The following is a 20,847-nucleotide window of genomic DNA, read 5'->3' as shown; positions in this document are numbered from 1 at the left end:
ATCACCTTGAATACCATCTCCAATTGAAGACAAGAGATGTTGGAGATGCGGGGACAGTGAAGGCCAGTGAAGGGAGGAAACTCACAGTAAAGAAGGGTAAGACTGTTATGCAGATTTAAGTTCATATCTTCTCCATTGATAAGAGTTTCTACAGATTTAGTTATCCTCCTCTCCCTGGTACAGAGAGGGAGACACCCTTCCAAACAGCCATGGCCCTTATAAATGTAAAAGTCTCTTGTAAAAGAATAACTTCTACTTTGATTTCAGAGCTTCTCCTGTGTCTACCATTTCTTAAATAGAACCAGCTCAAGACAATCCGAATGCCAAAGAAGTATATTTGGAGGCGGCAAATTCTGCTCCCGTTCAAAAGTCATGAGATAACACTAAATCCCCAATGAAAATGCTTTAAACAAAGATTGAAATAAATGTACCTTTTCATAATCTAGTTGGTAGATAAACAAAATTTGGGAAAAAAGGTAAATTGAATGTATTTATATTTTATGTCTGTTTGAATAGCTAATATAAACAAATTTGGAGATATTCCAAGTCAAAACTCTTTCAGATAACAGTTTATAGTAATTTCTATCAAAATTTACTTAAAATATCAGATATTTAAAGGAAGCTAGTATTGTCTCAATGTGGTTTGGATAAGTTCATTAATTACAATCAGTATGTTTGTAAAATTGTAAAAAAAAAAAAAAAACTTATAATTTTGAATTACTTATGACCCAAATCATAAATTACTAAATCTTGACTATAGTGAGAAGTTGAGTAGCTGGAAAAGAGGAAACATACATAGGCAAAGGAAGTAGAGCCAAACAAAGATTGTTTCTACACATATTTAATCACCTCCATATCTTCAAATGTTATATTTATACTATTACCAAAAAAAATACACTTTGTTCTTTCATGTTTTAATCTTCTAAATTTCTTACTATTGTTTGAAGCACACGGAGATTGGCACCTTTATATTTTTCTTAAATTACACTTTTTTCCAGACTGCTCATTCATTCCAGTATTTCTGCAGACAACGCTATGTTAATCTCCTGTAAGTAGGGAAAATGAAACCATGTTGAATATTGTAGGGATACTATTAGACCACTGAGTTCATAATACACTTAATATGGTTCCATATAAGTTATGAATACAATCACACACCAACATAGCAGGGTTATATAATGGTATATATGATGAAAAGAATTACACAAACACTAATGTTAACATTAGATAAGGAAATAACTTAAGAGTAGAAACTATTAGGACTGAAAGTAATGACAGTTTTGCATTCATGAGCAATCCTGGTTTGCTTTCGCAGTATCATCATTCAGCAGAGTCTGTAAGTGTGACATTCTGATGAAGGTTGTCTTTATGTGATTGGTTGCTTTCATTTTTTAGTTGTTAGAAACAGTCCAAGAAACAAAATAATATATCAAACAGTGCAAGAGAAAATGAATTCAGGAACTTTATGCATAGCATTTTGAGTGATGAAGGCAAACTTGCTAGAAAACAAAATTATGCTAATATATAGTCAGCTAATAAAAAAGAAGTAATTCCCCAAATCAGTGACATTTAGAAACAGAAAATAATATTAATATATTCATCCATTTGGTCAATATATGTTTTCTTTTTCTATTACCTAGTCTCCTAAAATAGAATCTTATTCACCAAAGCACATGCCTTTCTCTCCATGCTGTACATACTTAGCAAAATCTTTGGTGAACAGAAAACAATACTAAACATTATTGAATCTGGCATAACTATTAAGATGGCTACTTGTTATAATTGTGTGCAAATGTTTAGTAACACTTGGGATTAGAACCAGGTTACATGTTCTAGATCTTCATATAAATCAAATGAATAACACAGTTATTTTAATGTGTCTGTTTTGAAATAGTCTCCTAGACTTATTCTTCCAAATTTGTAATTTTGATGAAGGTATACAAATTTATGTTTGTCAAACTCTTAGTATAATTTTGAAACTGGAAACGGTCCAGAGGTCTTGTTGTAGCACAATTTTTTTAATGAAATAAGTGAGTACCAAAGAATTGGTTGTCTCTATTATTGTCTCATAGTTTGTAGTACAAATATCTACAAACTGTAGTGCAAAACAAGGGGGGAAATCTGTTTTGACAACTATCCAGATAAAACGTAAAAAAAAAAAAAAGAAAAGAAAGATTTCTTTTCTCATGAGACTCTATTCACACAACCTGATTCCTATTCTCCTTTTCAGCCCAAAGAGTATCGAAATTCTACAAACTGAAAAATGCACTGCCTTTACATCAACCTCAGGTAAAACGTGATTTATATGAGTTTATAATTTATTGGCTAAATGTTATTTGTTCACCATAAAATTAATAAAATTAAGCATTATTTTTAAGAATCTTTAGAATGCTTTAAAATAATTTGTTTCTATTACACTTAAGAATATCAGTCAGACCATCGTATTTGGAGAGTTCCAGCTGTACAACTGGATGTCCGTGTGCTTGTATATAGATATTACATTTATTACTTTAAATTTTTTTGAATTTTAAAGTTTTCATTGAAGAATATCCATTATATACCTGTATGTATACATTTTCAACCTAACTGTGGATTTCTTAATATATCAAAGTAAGGCACACATATAAAATATTTGAAAAACAAAATTGACATTTTTAAGTTTACAAAGAGAAAATTAAAATTGTATATTTTATTCTCATATACATGTATCAACAAACTACAGAAAGCACAATGGTGGTTGCCAGGGACTGGGGTTTGTGAGAAATGGGAAGATGTAGGTCAAAAGATACAAATTTCGAGCTGTAAGATGAGTAAGTTCTGGAAACCTCATGTACAACATGGTGATTATAGTTAATAATATTATACTGTATACTTGAAAGTTGCTAAGAGAGTAGGTTTTAAATGTACACACACACACAAGATAACTATGTAAGGAGATGAACGTGTTAATTAACATGACTGTGGTCATCATTTCACAATGTATACTTATATTACATCATCACATTGTATGCCTTTAAAAAATCATGTTTTCCAAGCTAAATATACATTTATATAATTTTTATTTGTTACTCATCCCTCAATAGAACTGGGGAAAAAAGTAAAAAGCAAACAGACAAAACTTTTCTGAGAAAATCAGGTACAATGAAATTTATAAAGAGTTGCTTTAGCATGCAAACATCTACTATGTTAGCTAAGACAATTGGCATAATTTAACCAAATCCTGTGCAGACTCAAGAGAAGCTGCAAAAATTGGAATAAATTTCCAAGCACCTTGGAACAAAATTCCAGCTTCGAACCCAAGATCATGGAAACATAGTTTGCTCATAAATTCCAGGCTTTCCTCCACCTTATCCATGGGCAGGCGAAGGGGCCATGCCCACCATGAGCTCAACCAGCGCCACCTCTACGGCGAGAATTGATCCTCCACTTTTAACTCCTTTACTTCTACTAAATGGTGGACCATATCCACCACCATCACCTTTGTTTGGGGATATCCTCTTCCAGGATTATATATGGTCCCGTGTCACTCCATTCCCTCTAATACTAGGCCTGTTTATTGTGTATAATGAGCCATGAAGGAAAATACAACAGTTAACCCTAGCCCCAAATCAGCCCCAATTCTCTATAGACTCTGAACCTTAGGATCAAAACAGAACATTTTAAAGGTGCACAAGTTTTCTCTTGGGAAGTGCATGGCCTATGACAGAGGTGCCACGAGTGATCATATTTGACTGCAGTGCACCATTGTTTAATTAAGGATATCAAAGTCATGGACAGTATACCAACAAGCTTGGTGTGTGCCAGAGCAGTGAAGTTTTGTTCTCTTCTAGTGGGCAGACCCATTTAAAGGGAAATCTGCCTCTCACGTGTTGATACTTTAAAAATGAACCACTACATTTTCATAAGACTCTCTCAAAAATTATAGAATTTGGTTATTACTGGCATGACTGACTTTTTCATTAAAAAACAAAATGGTGAGGCTACACAGCATAGCATTTTTTAGCCATATGTTGATATCTGACAAAACAAAGTCAAACAACCCCCCAAAATACAAAACCTGTAATTTGTTTTTTTAACCATTCTAAATTAAAACAAATTCAATGTGGGCTTAATTTTTCCTTTTGACAAAAAGAAATACAAAAATGTACACCAATAAATTTTGTATGAGTTTTAAAATGTATTTATATGTTTTATATATAATCCCAGACATATAAAGGCAAACACATATGTGTCTGTATTTGTAATTTACATTTCCCCAACATTCACTGGATTATTTTTTTTTCCCAGAGGATTTTCCTAAAGTTCAACTAAGCATGGTTTGTAAATAATCTTTCCAGCCAGTACACTTACTTATACACTCATTGGTAAAAATTATACCAAGTCAAGTCTAAAGAAACTCAACTAAGCATTAGATAAAAACAGCAAAAGAGAGAGAGAGAGAGAGAGAGAGAGAGATTGAGAATTAGTGAGTTATTTCCACAGTAAGAGCTGTGACAAAACTTAAAGCATTAAATTCAGTGCCTTAAATCAAGGAGAGTGATTTTAATCATGCCATGGCCTGCAGCTTGGCTAGTCTCCAACTTCTTCTTTTTTTTTTTTTTTTTTGCGGTACGCGGGCCTCTCACTGCTGTGGCCTCTGCCGTTGCGGAGCACAGGCTCCGGACGCGCAGGCTCAGCGGCATGGCTCACGGGCCCAGCCGCTCCGCAGCATGTGGGATCTTCGCGGACCGGGGCACGAACCCGCGTCCCCTGCATTGGCAGGCGGACTCTCAACCACTGCGCCACCAGGGAAGACCCTAGTCTCCAACTTCTAACCTCTGACTTTCAGCCTGTAGGTTCCAGGCTACAGATTGACTTCCAGTCTACTTCTTTTTTTTTTTTTTTTTAACATCTTTATTGGAGTATAATTGCTTTACAATGGTGTGTTAGTTTCTGCTTTATAACAAAGTGAATTAGTTATACATATACATATATTCCAGCAGCGGTTGCAGGTTGCAGGCCTGCAGCGTCATCTCCACATGTATTATTTTGAGACGCAGCCTGAGAAATGTCCTTCTCTTGGCGGGTCACTAGGATATAATTCAGCAAGTTCAACACTGCAAATATACTTCACAGTTTTTTTGCTATTTACTGTAGTTGTGAGGATCTATATTCCATTTTAACTTTCTTGAATATTAAATTTGGATTCCTGAGACTTTTTTAGAAATTAATAGGATTTTTGCCTTTTCTTATACTTTTCTAACATTTTTGTTTGTGAGAATGACTTTTCAAGATTTAACATGAGGAGGCAAGATGCAACCTTTTTTTTTTTTTTTCTGTTAAAGGAAGATAATGTTTAGGAGAGAAAGCTTGTCTACATTATGCTCTTTACATTGAAGTTTCTAAAGCTAAGCTAAAGTAACCAGCACTCTCATGAGAGTTTACTATTTACTAACATATTTAAAGCAAGTTTCACAAAATAATAATCATGAGGGATGTCTATTTAGAATGTAACAAATTCTACTTAGAATTTGAACTGTTGAAAATACTTTGCTATTGTAATAGATTCTTTCCAGAGAACGCCCCATTTTTTTCTTACTTCTTTTACCTCCATGCAGTGTCCTTGCTAATTAATCTTCTTTGATAACCACATCTCTCCAAATCAAATTATGAGGACATTTACACAGCAACTATAATGTTTAGCAATTTTAATGCAGTTTTGCTACTGCCATAATAAGGATGTTCCTGTAACATCTAAGTAACTGTATTAAGCTCTCTTGTGTTTGAAATAAGAAACAATTTTACTCCTCAGTAAGGACCAATTAAATTTAGAAAATGTAAAGTACCTTAAGTCTCAGTGAAGAGCATGTCTTGGGGAAGGACTACAAGAATATATTATACTTTATGGCTTATAAACTTGGCTGCTAATAAGAATCACCTGGGAGATTTGTTAATAAAACAGATCCCCAAGACACGATGCAGGCTTAATGAGGCAGATTCTCCAGAGAAGGGGCATGGGAATTCTGGTTTTAATAAGTGTCTCAAATGATGCGTATACTCTGATGATTATATCTGGAACTTAAGTTCAAGGCTGGATGTACCACATGACTGACAGTAATAAGTACGGAGAGTCCTCCTGTTGTGTTAAGATGCTTTGTTTTCACAGTAGATGAGGAATTATTAAAATATTTTTATTACGAATGAATGAGAAAACATGTACCATAGAAAGATAACTCTGACAGCATGAGATAAGTGGTGGTCAAGTCAAGAAAGCCAATAAGTGACATTTGTGACCCAGATGTCCAGTGAAGAAGACACATAATAGGACTTTGACTGTGGCACTTAGAAAGGAAAGGGTGGTTTTAAAGGATAAGATTAAATATTAGGGATAAGGGTAATCTATTTGGTTTGTACAAGCTGCCATAACAAAATACCACAGACTGGGTGACTTAACAAAAAATAGTTCTGGAGGCTAGAAGTCCAAGATCAAGGTGTCAGCAAGTTTGGTTTCTCCTGAGGCCTTTCTCCTTCTTATAAGGACACCAGTCATATTGGATTAGACCCCATCCCATGGGCCTCGTTTTAATGTAATCACCTCTTAAAAGGCCCTGTCTCCAAATACAGTCACATTCTGGGGTACTGGAGTTTAAGGTTTCAACGTATGAATTTTAGAGGATATAATGCAGCCTGTAACATGTATGAAGCTCAGAAGACTTCAATCATGATAATTCTGATAACTGATTATATGTTGATTCCCTTCTCCAGATATGGAATACATATAAAAGACAAACAATGTGGGTAATAAGGTCTATTGAACATATCATGGTTGAATTGCTTATGGAAAATTAGAACAGAAATGCAGGTAGACAACAGATGCTTGTATATGTGTAAGAATGTGTGCCTATGTGTGCACATAGGTTCACTATATGTAGTAACTACTGAATTTGAAAATATAAATTGCAGGAAAAATCTGATAATGAATAGTTCTTATAGTTACACTTGAGAATATCCCAAAGTATTATCATTGATTACCTAAAACAAATTCTATTTATTCCCATGCATATATATTAAGTGTGCAGCCAACAAGTTTGACACCCTCTTAGTGATAAAGGCTTAATTGCATGTTTCATTAGTTTTAAGCTTAGACATTACTTAGCCTTTCTGTTTCCCTGCGTTGTGTTGTTCCTTATGGTAGCTGGATGAAAAATAGAGTGGTTAGTTAGGTATTTCTGAACTAGCACAAGCTCCATTGTCTTTCTTGATTGTCTTTTCCAGACAGAAACTGGTGTCTTGGCTATTTGTCACATTTCAAAGTTTCTCCTCTTTTTGTACTTAATCCTCCATTAAATGATTTAGTAAGAATTAGTTATTCATTCAATTAGAACATACAAGACAGTGTTTTACAAACAGCTTTTCAATATGATTTACAAACCATATATTTACAATATAAACAAGTGCATGTTTACCTGAGAGAATAAGATTTCAATCAAAAATTTAGTAGCTCATATATATACACAATGGAATACTAATTGGCCACAAAAAAGAATGAAATCCTGCCATTTGTGACAATATGGATGGACCTTGAAGGTATTATATTAAGTGAAATAAGTCAGACAGAGAAAGACAAATAATATATAATATGACTCATGTGAAATGTAAAACAAAACAATAAAATACAAACAAAATAAACAAAAACAAATTTATAGATACAGAGATCAGATTGGTTATTACCAGATGGAAAGGTGGTTGGGGGTGTGGATGAATGAGTGAAAGAGGTCGGCCATGTATATATATATGCTATCATTTATATTTAATATTGTGTGTGTTTATTATAATTTCCTTTGAAAATACTATTTCTACAATAGTTAAAATTTCAATTTTAAATTTAATTTATTAAGACTACTTTATTTTTGTTGACATTGACTTTCAGACAAGAGAATTCAAATAAACATAACACTATTATGAGGATTTATAATGCTATCAATGGAACTATTATTTGAATATTCATAATCATTTATCTTCCATGAAGGAAATGAACAATTAATTATCAAAGTTGTGGGGAAAAAGAAAAACCTCTAAGGCTTCAAGGGTATACTACAAATGTTTTGTTGTGATTCATCCTAGACCATCTGCATGATGGCAATAAATCAGTAAAAAATATGTCCATGTGTTTCTTTAATTGTTCATCTCCTCCCCCAAACTGTTTTTTACTTCCCACTGATGATGATTATATTTACTTACATAAATATGACATAAAAGATCATTGTATCTTTCCAGCTAGTTACCTGGAAATGGTTTATTGATTATGGCTTTCATTGGTTTAGGGTCACCCTCATACATCTCATGAGCCAGGTCTCTATATCCTTTTGGATAAAGTTGCAGAATATTTTTAAAGTTTTTTTTTCCATAATGTTTACTCTAGCTAGTATTCTCCCTCATCCTCCAAAACAAAAGAAACATCCATAGAGTCAACTTTCAAGAAGTAGACCAAAGCAAAAGTGGCATGTATGAATATCCTTGTGCCATTGAGTTGCCCAAACAGCTGGACAAGTTGCTGTCTATCTGGTTGTCTCCAAGAGGCAGCTGCATTCTAATTCTAACTGGGCACAAATTCATGTTTTTTAGATATTCTTTTTTCCCCCTGGGTGTTTTTGTGTTAAGATTTAGAGGAACGATATAATATGCTTATATAAAAAGAAGTAGCCGGTTTAATAGCTATTGTTTTACCTAATGTTAGGAGATGTACGTACATAAATTGAAGTTCAGTGTTGACCTAAAACAAACAGCAACAAGATATTTCTCCAGCAAAGATGGGTTTATTTGAGATTACCAGAGAATTGAAATTTGGGTTCTGCAACCATGGCAAGCCATGTGCAAGTCCTCACACAGCAAGGGAAGGAGAATGCTTTTATAGAGGGGAAAAGGAAGCTGGAAGGGCTATGGTAAACAGAGTCCATAGCTTTCCATGGGTGAGTCCTTGACAGAAAAGAAGAGTCTTTCTTTTTCCTCCTGTTGGACTCTGCTGTCATTGCAGGCTGTGAGAGCTCCCCCTTCTGGTCTCCCAACTCTATTTAATAGAGGTTTCTGTTTATTAATGTTTTACATTTCTCCTTTTTGATCAAAATGTTGGGGAAAACTGCACAGATGGAAACTTGTTGCGGTCTCATTCAAGTAAAAAGGAGTGGACATTGTTTCCCATTTCATCCTCGTCCTTTTCAATAGAGGAAAATGTTCTGTTTTAGTCCATTCATAAACATAGAGTTAAAAGTTACCTGGGTGGAATTAACATCTGAAGGGAGACCAGAATTTTCTTTAAAAGCAATCTAAAGTTGATCGTAATAGTCATGAACAGATTCACCAGATTTTTGTGTGCAAGCTTGAATTTTGTTTCAATCAATAGGCTCAGGGCTTCCCTGGTGGCGCAGTGGTTGAGTGTCCGCCTGCCGATGCAGGGGACACGAGTTCGTGCCCCGGTTCGGGAGGATCCCATATGCCGCGGAGCGGCTGGGCCCGTGAGCCATGGCCGCTGAGCCTGCGCGTCCGGAGCCTGTGCTCCGCAGCGGGAGAGGCCACAACGGTGAGAGGCCCGCGAACCGCAAAAAAAAAAAAAAAAAAAAGGCTCAAAAAGAGCCCTAGGAATTACTCAGTGAAGTCACCTAATGATTAATTAAGCCTGATCATATAAGTTAGTAGGCTAGTCTTCTGGTTCTAATTATAGAGATCTTTCAGGATTTTTCCAGTAGTTTTTTAATCTAATGCTTGGCCTGGCCTTCACTAACAAGCATATGAACTGGCTGATATAAGTCAGATAAACCAGGTTGATAAGTTTGAATGACTATATTAAATTCCTCAGCAAAGATGTGAGGATCTTTGGTTACTTTGGGAAAATCTTTGACTATGGCTTGCAGTTCAGCTTTAGTCCAGGGAATGTAAGAAATGAAGAGCTTAGCCTCTGGATCCTCAGAAGGCCTAGTTTTAAAGGGACAGGTTCTGACAAGTTCTGAAGAAAAGGGAGCGAAGAGAGTTTCAGGAAAAGGGGAAGTTTGGAGAGAGAATTAGTATGTGGGAACTGAGGGTATAGAGGAGGTGTGGATGACATATAAGGGAAGGAGAAAAATGGCACCACAGGGAAAGCCTGAGACAAAGAAATCAAGGAAGAAGAGTCTGAGGCTTATGGAGCCATTTAATCTTTATATAATTGTTTTTTTGCCTCAGTGAAACTTAAAATCTTATTTTGCAGAGACGCAATTTTAGACTTCTGATAATGTTGGAATACCAATCAAAATAAGCATTCCAGGGGCTTCCCTGGAGGTTCAGTGGTTAAGACTCCATGTTTCCACTGCAGGGGGCCCAGGTTCGATCCCTGGTTGGGAAACTAAGATCCCACATGTTGTGCAGCATGACCAAAAATAAAAAAAAAATAAGCATTCCACTCAGTTTTGGAAATTTTTGAGCTATGGTAGTCCAATTCAGTTTTAAGGAAATTATGTTTGGGGATTTCAAAAGTTCCTCACTGATATTTTAAATTGCCTTTGGTCAAGTCAGCCGATTTAGTTAGAAATGGGAATAAGGAAAAAGTGTAGCTTTAAAATGTAAAATAGGCTGGATTTTCTGTAGGGGGGGTGCCCTCAAAATATTTAGATAACTGGGATCTCATGTTTCAGAAGTTCTTCACTAGAGTAAAAGAACAATTTTTAAACAGCTCAAACAGCCCACTCAAACAGCCTGCCGGCCTAACACCAGACAGTTCTAAGGAGACAGCTTGGTTGCAGAAGAGCCAGGCTGAAGCCTTTTCAGCCAGGTTCCAGAGAACAGCCCCTTCCCAACAAATAAGCCAAAGACTGAAAAACCTGCAGAGTTTCAGCAAAGCAGCCCCTATTCCCAAAGGAATTGGGTTGAAGGCATTTTCAGCAAGATTCATTTGTAAGAGTCTGATCTCAAAATCGGACCCAAGTGACAAACAAGTACTCACATATAGAACAAGGCCTTAACCAGAAAGACAAAACCTTAAAAAAGATGCTAACTAAAGCATAGATGGCTTCAAACACAAGGAGGGCATGAGCTCAGATCCAGGAGAAAGGCTTACCTTCAAATTCTAGAGTTGGAGAGAAAAGCTGTAGAGTGACAATGGGCTCAACTGTGGGTAACCGCACCCATTTGCTCACCAGCCCTGGAGCTGTTGGGAGTCTTCCCTGGTCACTGTATGGGCCACCAACATGTTGATGTAAAACAACTAGACTGCCAGGTTATTCTCCAGCAAAGATATTTTTGGTTGGAGGGATCAACAGAGAATTACAACATGTTCTACAATCATGGTGAGACACATGCAAGTCCCCAAACAGCAAGGGAAGGAGAATGCTTTTATAGAGGGGAAAAAGAAGCTGGGAGGGCTACAATAAAAAAAAAAAAAAAGAGCCCATGGTTTTCATTGGCTGAGTCCTTGTCAGGGAAGAAGAGGAGTTTTTCTTTGTCCTTTTGGGCTCTGCTCTCATTGCAGGGCTTGAATTCTCCCCCTTCTGGCCTCCTGACTCTATTTTTTTTTTTTTTTTTTTTTGCGGTACGCGGGCTTCTCACTGTTGTGGCCTCTCCCGTTGCGGAGCACAGGCTCCGGATGCGCAGGCTCAGCGGCCATGGCTCACGGGCCCAGCTGCTCCGCAGCATGTGGGATCTTCCCAGACCGGGGCACAAACCCGCGTCCCCTGAATCGGCAGGCGGACTCTCAACCACTGCGCCACCAGGGAAGCCCCTCCTGACTCTATTTAACTGAAGTCTGTTTATTAATTTTTTACATTAAAAGCTTCAGTAACATGCTCAAAGTTGCTGTCTCTGAGTTAGAAAATATATTCATTGTCTTTCTTTCATAATTTTCCCCCCAGTATGCCACACTGCCCCTAACACAGGTGTTATTCCTTTGCTGACAAATGTTAATATACTCTGGGATCTTATTTTTAGTAGTCTACTGATGCCATTTAATGCTATTTATGCATTAATTATTTTTAGCTTTATATTATTTGTGATGACTCTATTAGTTTTAGGTTAGACCTGCACTTAGGCTGTCTTTAAAACCAATCCTTGGTTTTTTGGTAAGGCTCCATATGTTTCAAAGTTTCAATAAACATAAACTCTGTATATTAACTTTGTATAAATCCAATTTAATTCAGTCCGAAAATATAGAACTTTATATTTATTTGCTACTCATTTTCTAATCTGTAGGTTACTGTAATTACATTTTTTCTCCAAATATCTGGTGCTAATAGGGCTTAGTGACACCTGACTCTTACCTATTAGATTTTTACAAATTTCTCATTTTTCAAATCCAAAGTAATTAACCAAAACATTGAATACCCTTTTTACTTTTATTTTCTATTTAATTTGAATATGCACTAATAATTCCCAAATAAATTCCTCCTTGTGTGACCTTGTCTGATTTCCAGACTCATAATGAACTGGCTAATTGATATTGATGTGTCTACAATGCATTTTCAACTAAACACATGTAAAATATAAATCTTGTTTTTGTCATCACTACCTTGTCAACTAGGGGAAAAAATGCACAGTGAATTGAGTTTTATTCAGTTTACTGAGGACTAAAGCCCGGGAGACAGCATTTCAGATAGCTCTGAGGAACTGCTCTGAAGAGGTAGGGAAAAAGTCAGTATATATGTGAATATTTTGACTGGGAAGTACATGTAGTCAAAAGTTCAACTTGTTAGAAGATCACTGCTAATCTCACACACACACACACACTCACACACACAGATATGTCAGGATAATGACTTTAGTGTTTATCTATATATGCAAAGATGCAACAATCTGAGGTCATTGATCTCCTTCCTTAAATATGCATCTTAACTATCTAAAGGTCCATATATCCAAAACACAGAATCCTTTATCCTCAGTTCCTTTCAGGTGCACTAGTAGGTCTGTGTGGCTAATCATTTGACCCTTGTAGAACTGGAATGGTGGACAACATTTTTTGTTTACAACCTTATCACTATAGGAGTGGAAGAATAATGTTCCCTTTAGCTTTCAAAATCTTGACTGAGACCCCCCCCGTGAGAAAAGACATTCATAGGAGAAAAACAAACAGAATTTTAGTGACATGTATACCTCTTGCATACAAGGAAGATACCAAAGAAAATTGAGCAACTCTTTGAAATGGCCCAAGCCATCACCTTAAATACCATCTCCATCTAAAGACAAAAGATGCTGTGAAGGGAGAAAGGCCAGTTATGGGAGGTGACCAGGAAAAGCAGAGTAAAAATGGGTAAGGTATTATGCAGATTTACATCAATGCCTTCTCCCTTGTTAAGAGTTTCTAGAGATATAGTTATCCTCCTCTTCCTGGCACAGAGTAAGACATCCTTACAAATGGAGATTTCCCTTATAAATGTAAATGTCTCTTACAAAACGGTAACTTGTTCTTAGATTTCACAGCTTCTCTTGCGTCTCTGTTTCCTAAACATATATAGTTGAAGATAATCCTTATATCAAAAAGACATATTTGGGCGTGGAAAATTCTGCTCCCTTCCATCACCAAACCCTACGTTCTCCCACTCTTCCACATGTTGGTAAATGGCAATGTTACTCACCTGTTCAAGTCAAAACTTGGAATTCAACTTTGATTTCCCTTTCCCACACATCTCAGTTCACATCATGAATAAATCCTATATGCTTTACATTAAAATAAATCCAAAATTTGATCGATTATGTTTTGTCAGACACATCAACATTTTTATGCTTATAATAGGCGATCATTTATTTTCTCATTATGTTTTTCACTACAAAGACAAGCTAAATTTTCAGAGTCTACTTGTAGCATAGTCAAGATCCAGCTTCTGCAAAGTCAGCCTAGACTCGTCAGCCCACCAACTAACTGTGCAAGTCCAGCTGATACCAGCAAACCTGTACTGGTTCAGAAGAATCTGTCAGCCAACCTGTTACCAGACTCAGTGAGTCCATCACTTAGAGTGCTTGGCCAATGAACATGCCAAGTACTTTGGATTAAAGCAGAAGCATTTATTACTTGTGACAAATAAAGAGACAGGGAGATAGCTCTCAAAGCACTGTCTTCCTGAACAGCAAGACAAGGGAAGTCTTAGGCTAAGGATCCATTTATGAAAGGGTGAGTGATCTTCCAGTAGAGGTGGAGTTCTAGATGCACTTGCACAGTGTGACAACATCCTCAAACATACGTTGCATGTTTAAAACTGGCGGCAGTTTTCACCCTTGGGGTGAAGATTTTAACATTAAAATGAGTCAAAGGTCATTCTAGGTTGATAAAATCCAGCCACCCAGTTGAGTGAAGCCACAAGGATGAGCAAAGGTCAGCATTATTATTCCTTAGGCTCCAGTTAGGTGGCTGAGTGCTCCAGGGGGTTTGGATTCTACAAAACAGCTCAAGACTGTGCTTTAGTCTGATTTTTACCTTTGAAATAGAACTGGGAGTTTTTATGTCTGATTTATTAATTTTGCTATGGTTACTTCTCTTGCATGATAGAAGTCATTTGTTCCTGCATTCTTTGTTCTTTTTGAAATCATTAATTACTGAGACCTATTTTTTTATTTCCACAGGAAGTCCTAGGTGGACTAGACTAGGCCATAGTTCACCTTTCTCTCAATCATGAGTAAAGAGAACACAAAAGTGTTCTGAAATTCACTCTCCGGTTCTTAACTTAAGCTTGTCCAGTCTTTGTTACAACTTCTCTTATTGCCTGGTATTCTCCTTCTGCAAGATATGGCATAATCTGGTTTAACCCCATCCCTTCCTTATCACTGTCTTGCTAGCAAACCTATAGTCCTGTGGGGGGAAAAGTTTACTGTTTTTTGCCATGACATATTGTGTTGCTTTTTTTCCCACAACAATATAAGATAATTTAATATGAGGAGAGATATTCTACAAATCCAGTAAAGTAGCACTTTATTTTATATAACAGTACAGTAGAATAATTGACTATCATATTAATTATACATTTTAGATATTTAAAAGCTAATGTTATTTATAACATCTTGCTATGGAATTCTAATTAGTTTCTCTTTTTTTTCCAGTTTTTCAGAACTCTTCATGAAACTTTAATAAGCCACTTTTGGCTGTTTAAATAATAACACAGTGTTAAAGCTTATTGTTTTGAAAAAAATAACTGTTAGTTTCAGAAGTAATGCTCCAAAAATTGAATTAATATATACCCAGTTGATGGCTTTTGAAGTAAAATCCATTTAATGTGTTTCAAATTTAAATATCTTTCTTGGTAAGTGGATTATGCACCTCGTCACTTAGTTCCCAACCATCAATTCAGCTTTTATCTTTGAACGGTAATGTCATTTATGACATATAAGCAAGTTTGCATTTGGTTAGTAAATTGGATGAGAGTCATCTAAATTTACTGTCAAAAGCAGCAGTAGAACTCCTGCACCTGTGAAAGTAAAATTACTTCCACTATAAAACTATAAATCTCTTCAAAATAGGCTTTTACAAAAAGAATGAAAAAGCAGTCCAGCATCACATTGCTATATTAATTTTGAAAGTAGTAATAATTAGTCCAACTCCACTTGGTAAAGTGACATCTGGGGACAGTTCATGCGAATTTTGACTCTAGATATAACCAAAGTAAAAACGGATATTTTGACAGGAAAGAAGTAGGAAAACAGGAAGGGGATCAAAGTTCTAGTTTAGTTTTAGGAAATAATTTGAATGTCAATAAGTGATAATGATTCTTCTAAATACCATGTGTGTGAAATGCACTGGAGGAGAAAGGTAGAATAACAGGGTAGTTAAACTCAATTCTAAATATTTATTAAAGCAATAATTTCTAGGAGCATTGAAAATAAAGACATGGACTGTGCTTCTAACTGGAATTACTGGGAGAACCACAGAGGATTTTAGCTGAAGTGATTCCAGAAGTTTGTACACTAAGTGACATATTTAGTGATATAAAAAATTGTTTTGTATACCCTGAAAATGCAATATAAAATGTCTATAAAATGAGAAGATGAAATTGCTGGAAATATATCTATTATCCCTTTAGCTTTTTCATGGAAAACAAAATCTTTCAAGAGGGCCTAGATAAAGGATTTCTGGAAAAAAATGTAGTGAAATTTTTGTCATGTAGTGGAGAGAATTCAAAAGACAAAACATTCAAAGAAAGGTGAATGGAGAAAAATAGTACATAGGACATCCAACAAGGATGATAATCTGAATGTGGATTATCAAGTTATTAATTGGCATGAATTAATTTCACAATGTTTGAGTTAAATGTTTGATTTCCTTTTTCAGGATAGGAGAAAAAATAGCAAGAATTTTGACTATGTGGATTAGTTCAAATGAATGATTCACAATACTGGAGTGAAAATGACATTTTACTAATAGTCAATAAAAATTAATTTAAGAGTAGGTGAGGATATGGCAAAAAGCTTGGAGCCATAGTGACTCCACAAGAAGTGTAGTATCATGTACCGTGTCCAAGGTGATTGTCAAACCATGTAAAGGAGATAAAATAAAACATCTTATGATGGAAACTTTGAAAACTTTGGGTATGAAGAACATACAAAAGGACTTCATTGGGCTTAAATGAGAAAGATATGAAAAGATATTTAGAATATTGAGATGAACTGCTTCACAGTTCACTGAAGGAGAAAAATGATAAAAAAAAAACATTTGTAATTTTTATGCTGTGTAATACATGCTATGATGGAGACTTGAATAGACTCATATGATAGTTCACAAGCAAACTTAGACTTGGATGTGGAATGTTTTTATAATGACCTGATAGCATTCACAGATATACAGCAGTTCTCCCAACATAAAGTTAGTGAGAACAGAGAATGTTCCTGATAAATGGGAAAACATGTGGCCAGGTACAGAGGTTTACAATAACATTTGATACCTAGGTAACAGTCAATAGGGGTGTGCACAGAAAATCGCAAAATAATGTGCTATACACACACACACATCCAGTCATGAAGGATTTTTGTGCCAGTCAAATAATTTGAAATTTATCATGAAAGGTTTGTGGAATGAAGGTAGATAATATTACAAAATTTGTAATTGGAAAAATACTACTTTACTAGTGATCTGCAGAATGAATTTTAAAGGGCAAGAGAAGGAGGTAGTGTAGTAAAGTATTGAAGTAATTCTTAAGAAGGTTGATGAGAAATGTAACAATAACAATGCTGATCAGAATGGAAAAAAAGGGAGAAGTCAAGAGATAATTGGGGTATTGCCCTTTATAATTGGCTTTCTACAGGGAAACTAGGTGTATGCTTTTAAAATATTAATCACATCAAGATATTCAACTATTCAAAATCCTTCAATACTGCCTCCTCCTTCACTTGTAATAAAAGTCAAAAGTATTATTACCTTTAAGGACATTTGTGATGTCAACATCAACTACTCTGCCTTATCCTTTTCCAGCCACACTGGTTTCTTTGATCTTCCTCGAACCTACTCAGAACTGTCTGTCTCAAGATCTTTATATTTTCCCTTTCCTCTGCATGAAAGGCTCCATGCAGCTTCAGGACTTATTCTCTCACTTCAAGTCCTTGCTCAAATTTTACCTTCTCAATAAGTCCAACCCTGACCATTTCAATTAAAATTGCATCCCACAAATGCTGCCTTTCTAATACCCCTTAATCTGCTCTATTTATTTCCACAGCACATATCTCCTTCCAGCATATGCTTATGTGTTTGTTCATCTTACTTCATCTAGAAGAGCACCCTTCTCTGAGTATTCACTCAATCAATATTTGTTGAATTATTTCAACAGAAAGGATGTGAAACTAAATGGTCATAGTAGTGAGAATAAATACAGATTTATCTGAGGAATAAGAAATGCTTTATTTATGGAGGAATAGTAAAAGTATAACAGAAGTTTTAAAAAATATATTACCTTATTACTACATCTAGCAAAAGAAATCACAGTGAAGATGGTTAGTGATAATCTTTCACAAGGTATAAAATGCAATGTAATTTGAGTATTTCTGCTTGAAAGATGTTATATGTTTTCTGAAAATTTGCTAAGACTATAAAATAATTTCAATCACTGGCTATTGCCCAGTGTTGCTTATTATATTTGGAAAAAAATAATTTGGTTTGAAGGACACAAACTTTAGAGAATGAATATTTAGGTAGGATATTTGAATGATAAAGTTGAATATCATTCAACTTTAGAGAATGAATATTTAGGTAGGAAATATAGGGATTTATATTATGTTTGTGTATATGTGTGTCTAGTGAGTGTGTCTGAGTGTGAGTTTACATATACATACGAATGTTTGAGTGTAACTACAAAAATAAAGTGCCTACATGATGGCAAATAACAGATTTGAAAAATTTTAAAAATCGGAACTGTCATGAGACTACGTTTATATAAAATATCCAAGAATATACTAGAGGTATCACTTTGACCTGATCAAAAACAGGTAAAGTGAAATTTGAAGAAAGTGATGCTATTAAAATTAGATAATGGATAGGATAACAGCCCACTATATACCTTTAAAAAACATAATTCAGGAGATCTCTAGTAATTCAAACATGAAAACAACACTTTGGGCTTGGTAATTTAGTATATAGGCAATGAAGTATGAGTTACAAATTATATCCTCAATGTGGTATTATGGATAAGACCATAATTGGAACAATTGGAACAAAATTATAACTAGAAAATAGCGATGGTGCAAAATTTCATATTTTCAAGAAATATGCTCAATAGAATGCAAAATAAAACTAAGTGATAGTTTTAAAAAGAAATATACCTCTATAGAATCAGCATATTATATACTTGGCTACCATAAACAAAGGAAGGTGACCCTAAGTGTTTTGGTATAAGAGGGTTATACACACAATTTACCTAAGGAATATTGTAAGTCTAAGACAAGATACATTTCTCTGAAGTTTCTCTGAAGTTTCATATATTCCCAAGGAAACTTGCATCTTAATTTCCCTGCAGTTATCATTAGTTGTCACTGGATTCTTAGTAGTAGTATAACTTTAGGTGCAGGGTTCTAGATGCCAGAACAACATGTGGCAGGACAATTTTAAAGGTACATTCAATACATTTTCCTTCATGAGTCCAAATATTCATTAATACAATCTCAATTTTTTTTTTACATTTTATTTACTGACTACCTTCAAAAACTTGATCTATAATGCAATTTTTCTAATTATTTGCCATTTTATTTGCATAATGGTTTATAAATTAATCATGTTCACTATAAATAAATAATACCTTTAACACTAAATCATGAAAGAAATTAAAAAATGAGGATTTATCTGTAAATTTTCCTATTTAGGCAACTTTTTGGTAAGGATCAAATGATTTTAGAAACTACATCAGCATGAATGTAAGATAGATTCACTCACTCTAAGGGTACAAAATGAAACTCCACATACACTGAAAAACAGTGACTTGTCCATTCAGGTAACTTTTAAATCACTTTTAATCCACTCAATTAAATTATATTAGTGCTCGTGTAATATATCAAAGCTTTATGAAGTAGTTTTGTATTATATTTTCTACATTACATATGGCCAATACAATATAAAAAATATTTTTTAGAAATTAATTATATCCATTTTCAGTGTTTCAACTTTTTCTAATGTAAGTCTTTGATAACATCAGACATATAAAAATAATAAGAAACACACGAGAAAATGGTCAGTAACCGCATTACTAAATGCTTAGACAAGAGCTCTACCCATATGGGAATATACTATGAAAATATTAAGAAAATATTTTAATAATTTTGGCATTCAATATTTGGGCTTTACCAAAATATATCACTGTGATATTCCTGTCCCACTGTGATATTCTTGTCCCAATAAATTCTGAGAGAAATATTTAAATTATATTTTTCTCACTAATAAAAATATAAATGCTTGCAATTATAAGAAATCTTAAGGAGAAAAATCAAATACAAAAACAGAACCTTTTTTCAAAAGAAATCATCTTAAAATGCCTTTTGTTCTCCTAATCTAATTAGTAACATTTAATAAATGCCATAAATATATTAACAATATTTTCCACTGAAGAAAAAAATGAGTATATAAGAATGTCTCTTTACATTGCATTTAGCAAGTTGATGTTTAATGCCATACGTGTACCATCCTGTTCTGATGGCACTGGAGTCATCCATGTCCAATTTCCAAATACAGATTGTATGTTGTGAACTTCTGTTAGATTTCACCCGCCTCCAAGCATCTGTCAGAATTTTCTTCCTAATAATATCTTATTTCCTTTTGGAGAATCACTGCCTCTTCCCAATTTTTTAATCTTGTTAGGATTAAATAAGCCAAGGAAACCAAACACCATGGTATTTCATCCCAGATCCTGGAAAAGTATTGTGAAGGAACAATTCAAGAAGTAAAGAAACAGTTGTCTATTACTTATAATACAATACACATCCAGATTGCTACTGTTATCACAGGGTTTAGGCTTCTATAAACTTGATCCCCTGAAATCTCCTCAAACTCATTCTCAGGTCTGTTTTCCAGCCTCCTATCAATCCATTTAATTTCTAACATTCTTCCTGTAAACTTGATTTTACTTAATTTAGCTACCATGATTTTCTATGGATGGCTGCCTGTTAACCTCAACTAACTAGGGTGGTCTAAGCCATTCTATGATAAAATGTACTAGAAAACGTTAAAACATTTATTTCTGGCTCATATTTTATGTCCAAGGCACTGTGAGACTTCTGCTCATGACAGAGAAGCCTAAGTGGAGGGCAACTCTACTTTCTTAAAATGCCACCATTTCAACATGAAGCTTCAGGGACTGTCCTAGTAGAGCAAGAAGTCTCCTATAACAAAGTGCTTCAGGAAATGTTGTGTGTCATTCAGAGCCCACCTGCCAGAACTAGTAGCTCCTTCCA

The 20,847-nt window shown here is 34.9% G+C and overlaps 1 protein-coding gene across 1 annotated transcript in view; it reads right to left on the bottom strand.

Moving 5' to 3' along the window:
- LOC308616302 (microtubule-associated protein RP/EB family member 1-like) overlaps positions 1-20,109 on the bottom strand; it is a gene marked incomplete at its 5' end in the record, with an annotated part of 79,282 nt that extends 59,173 nt beyond the window's left edge. The window contains one exon of the mRNA XM_081232586.1: positions 20,038-20,109. Coding sequence (XP_081088712.1) covers positions 20,038-20,109 — 72 coding nt within the window. The remainder of the gene's footprint in view (positions 1-20,037) is intronic.
- Between the last annotated feature and the right edge of the window lie 738 nt (positions 20,110-20,847).

The sequence above is a fragment of the Mesoplodon bidens genome (assembly GCF_964165515.1).
Source record: "Mesoplodon bidens genome assembly, chromosome: 4".
Lineage (NCBI taxonomy): Eukaryota > Metazoa > Chordata > Mammalia > Artiodactyla > Ziphiidae > Mesoplodon > Mesoplodon bidens.
The sequence above is the reverse complement of the archived record's forward strand: the minus strand, read 5'-3'. Positions and strand labels throughout refer to the sequence as shown.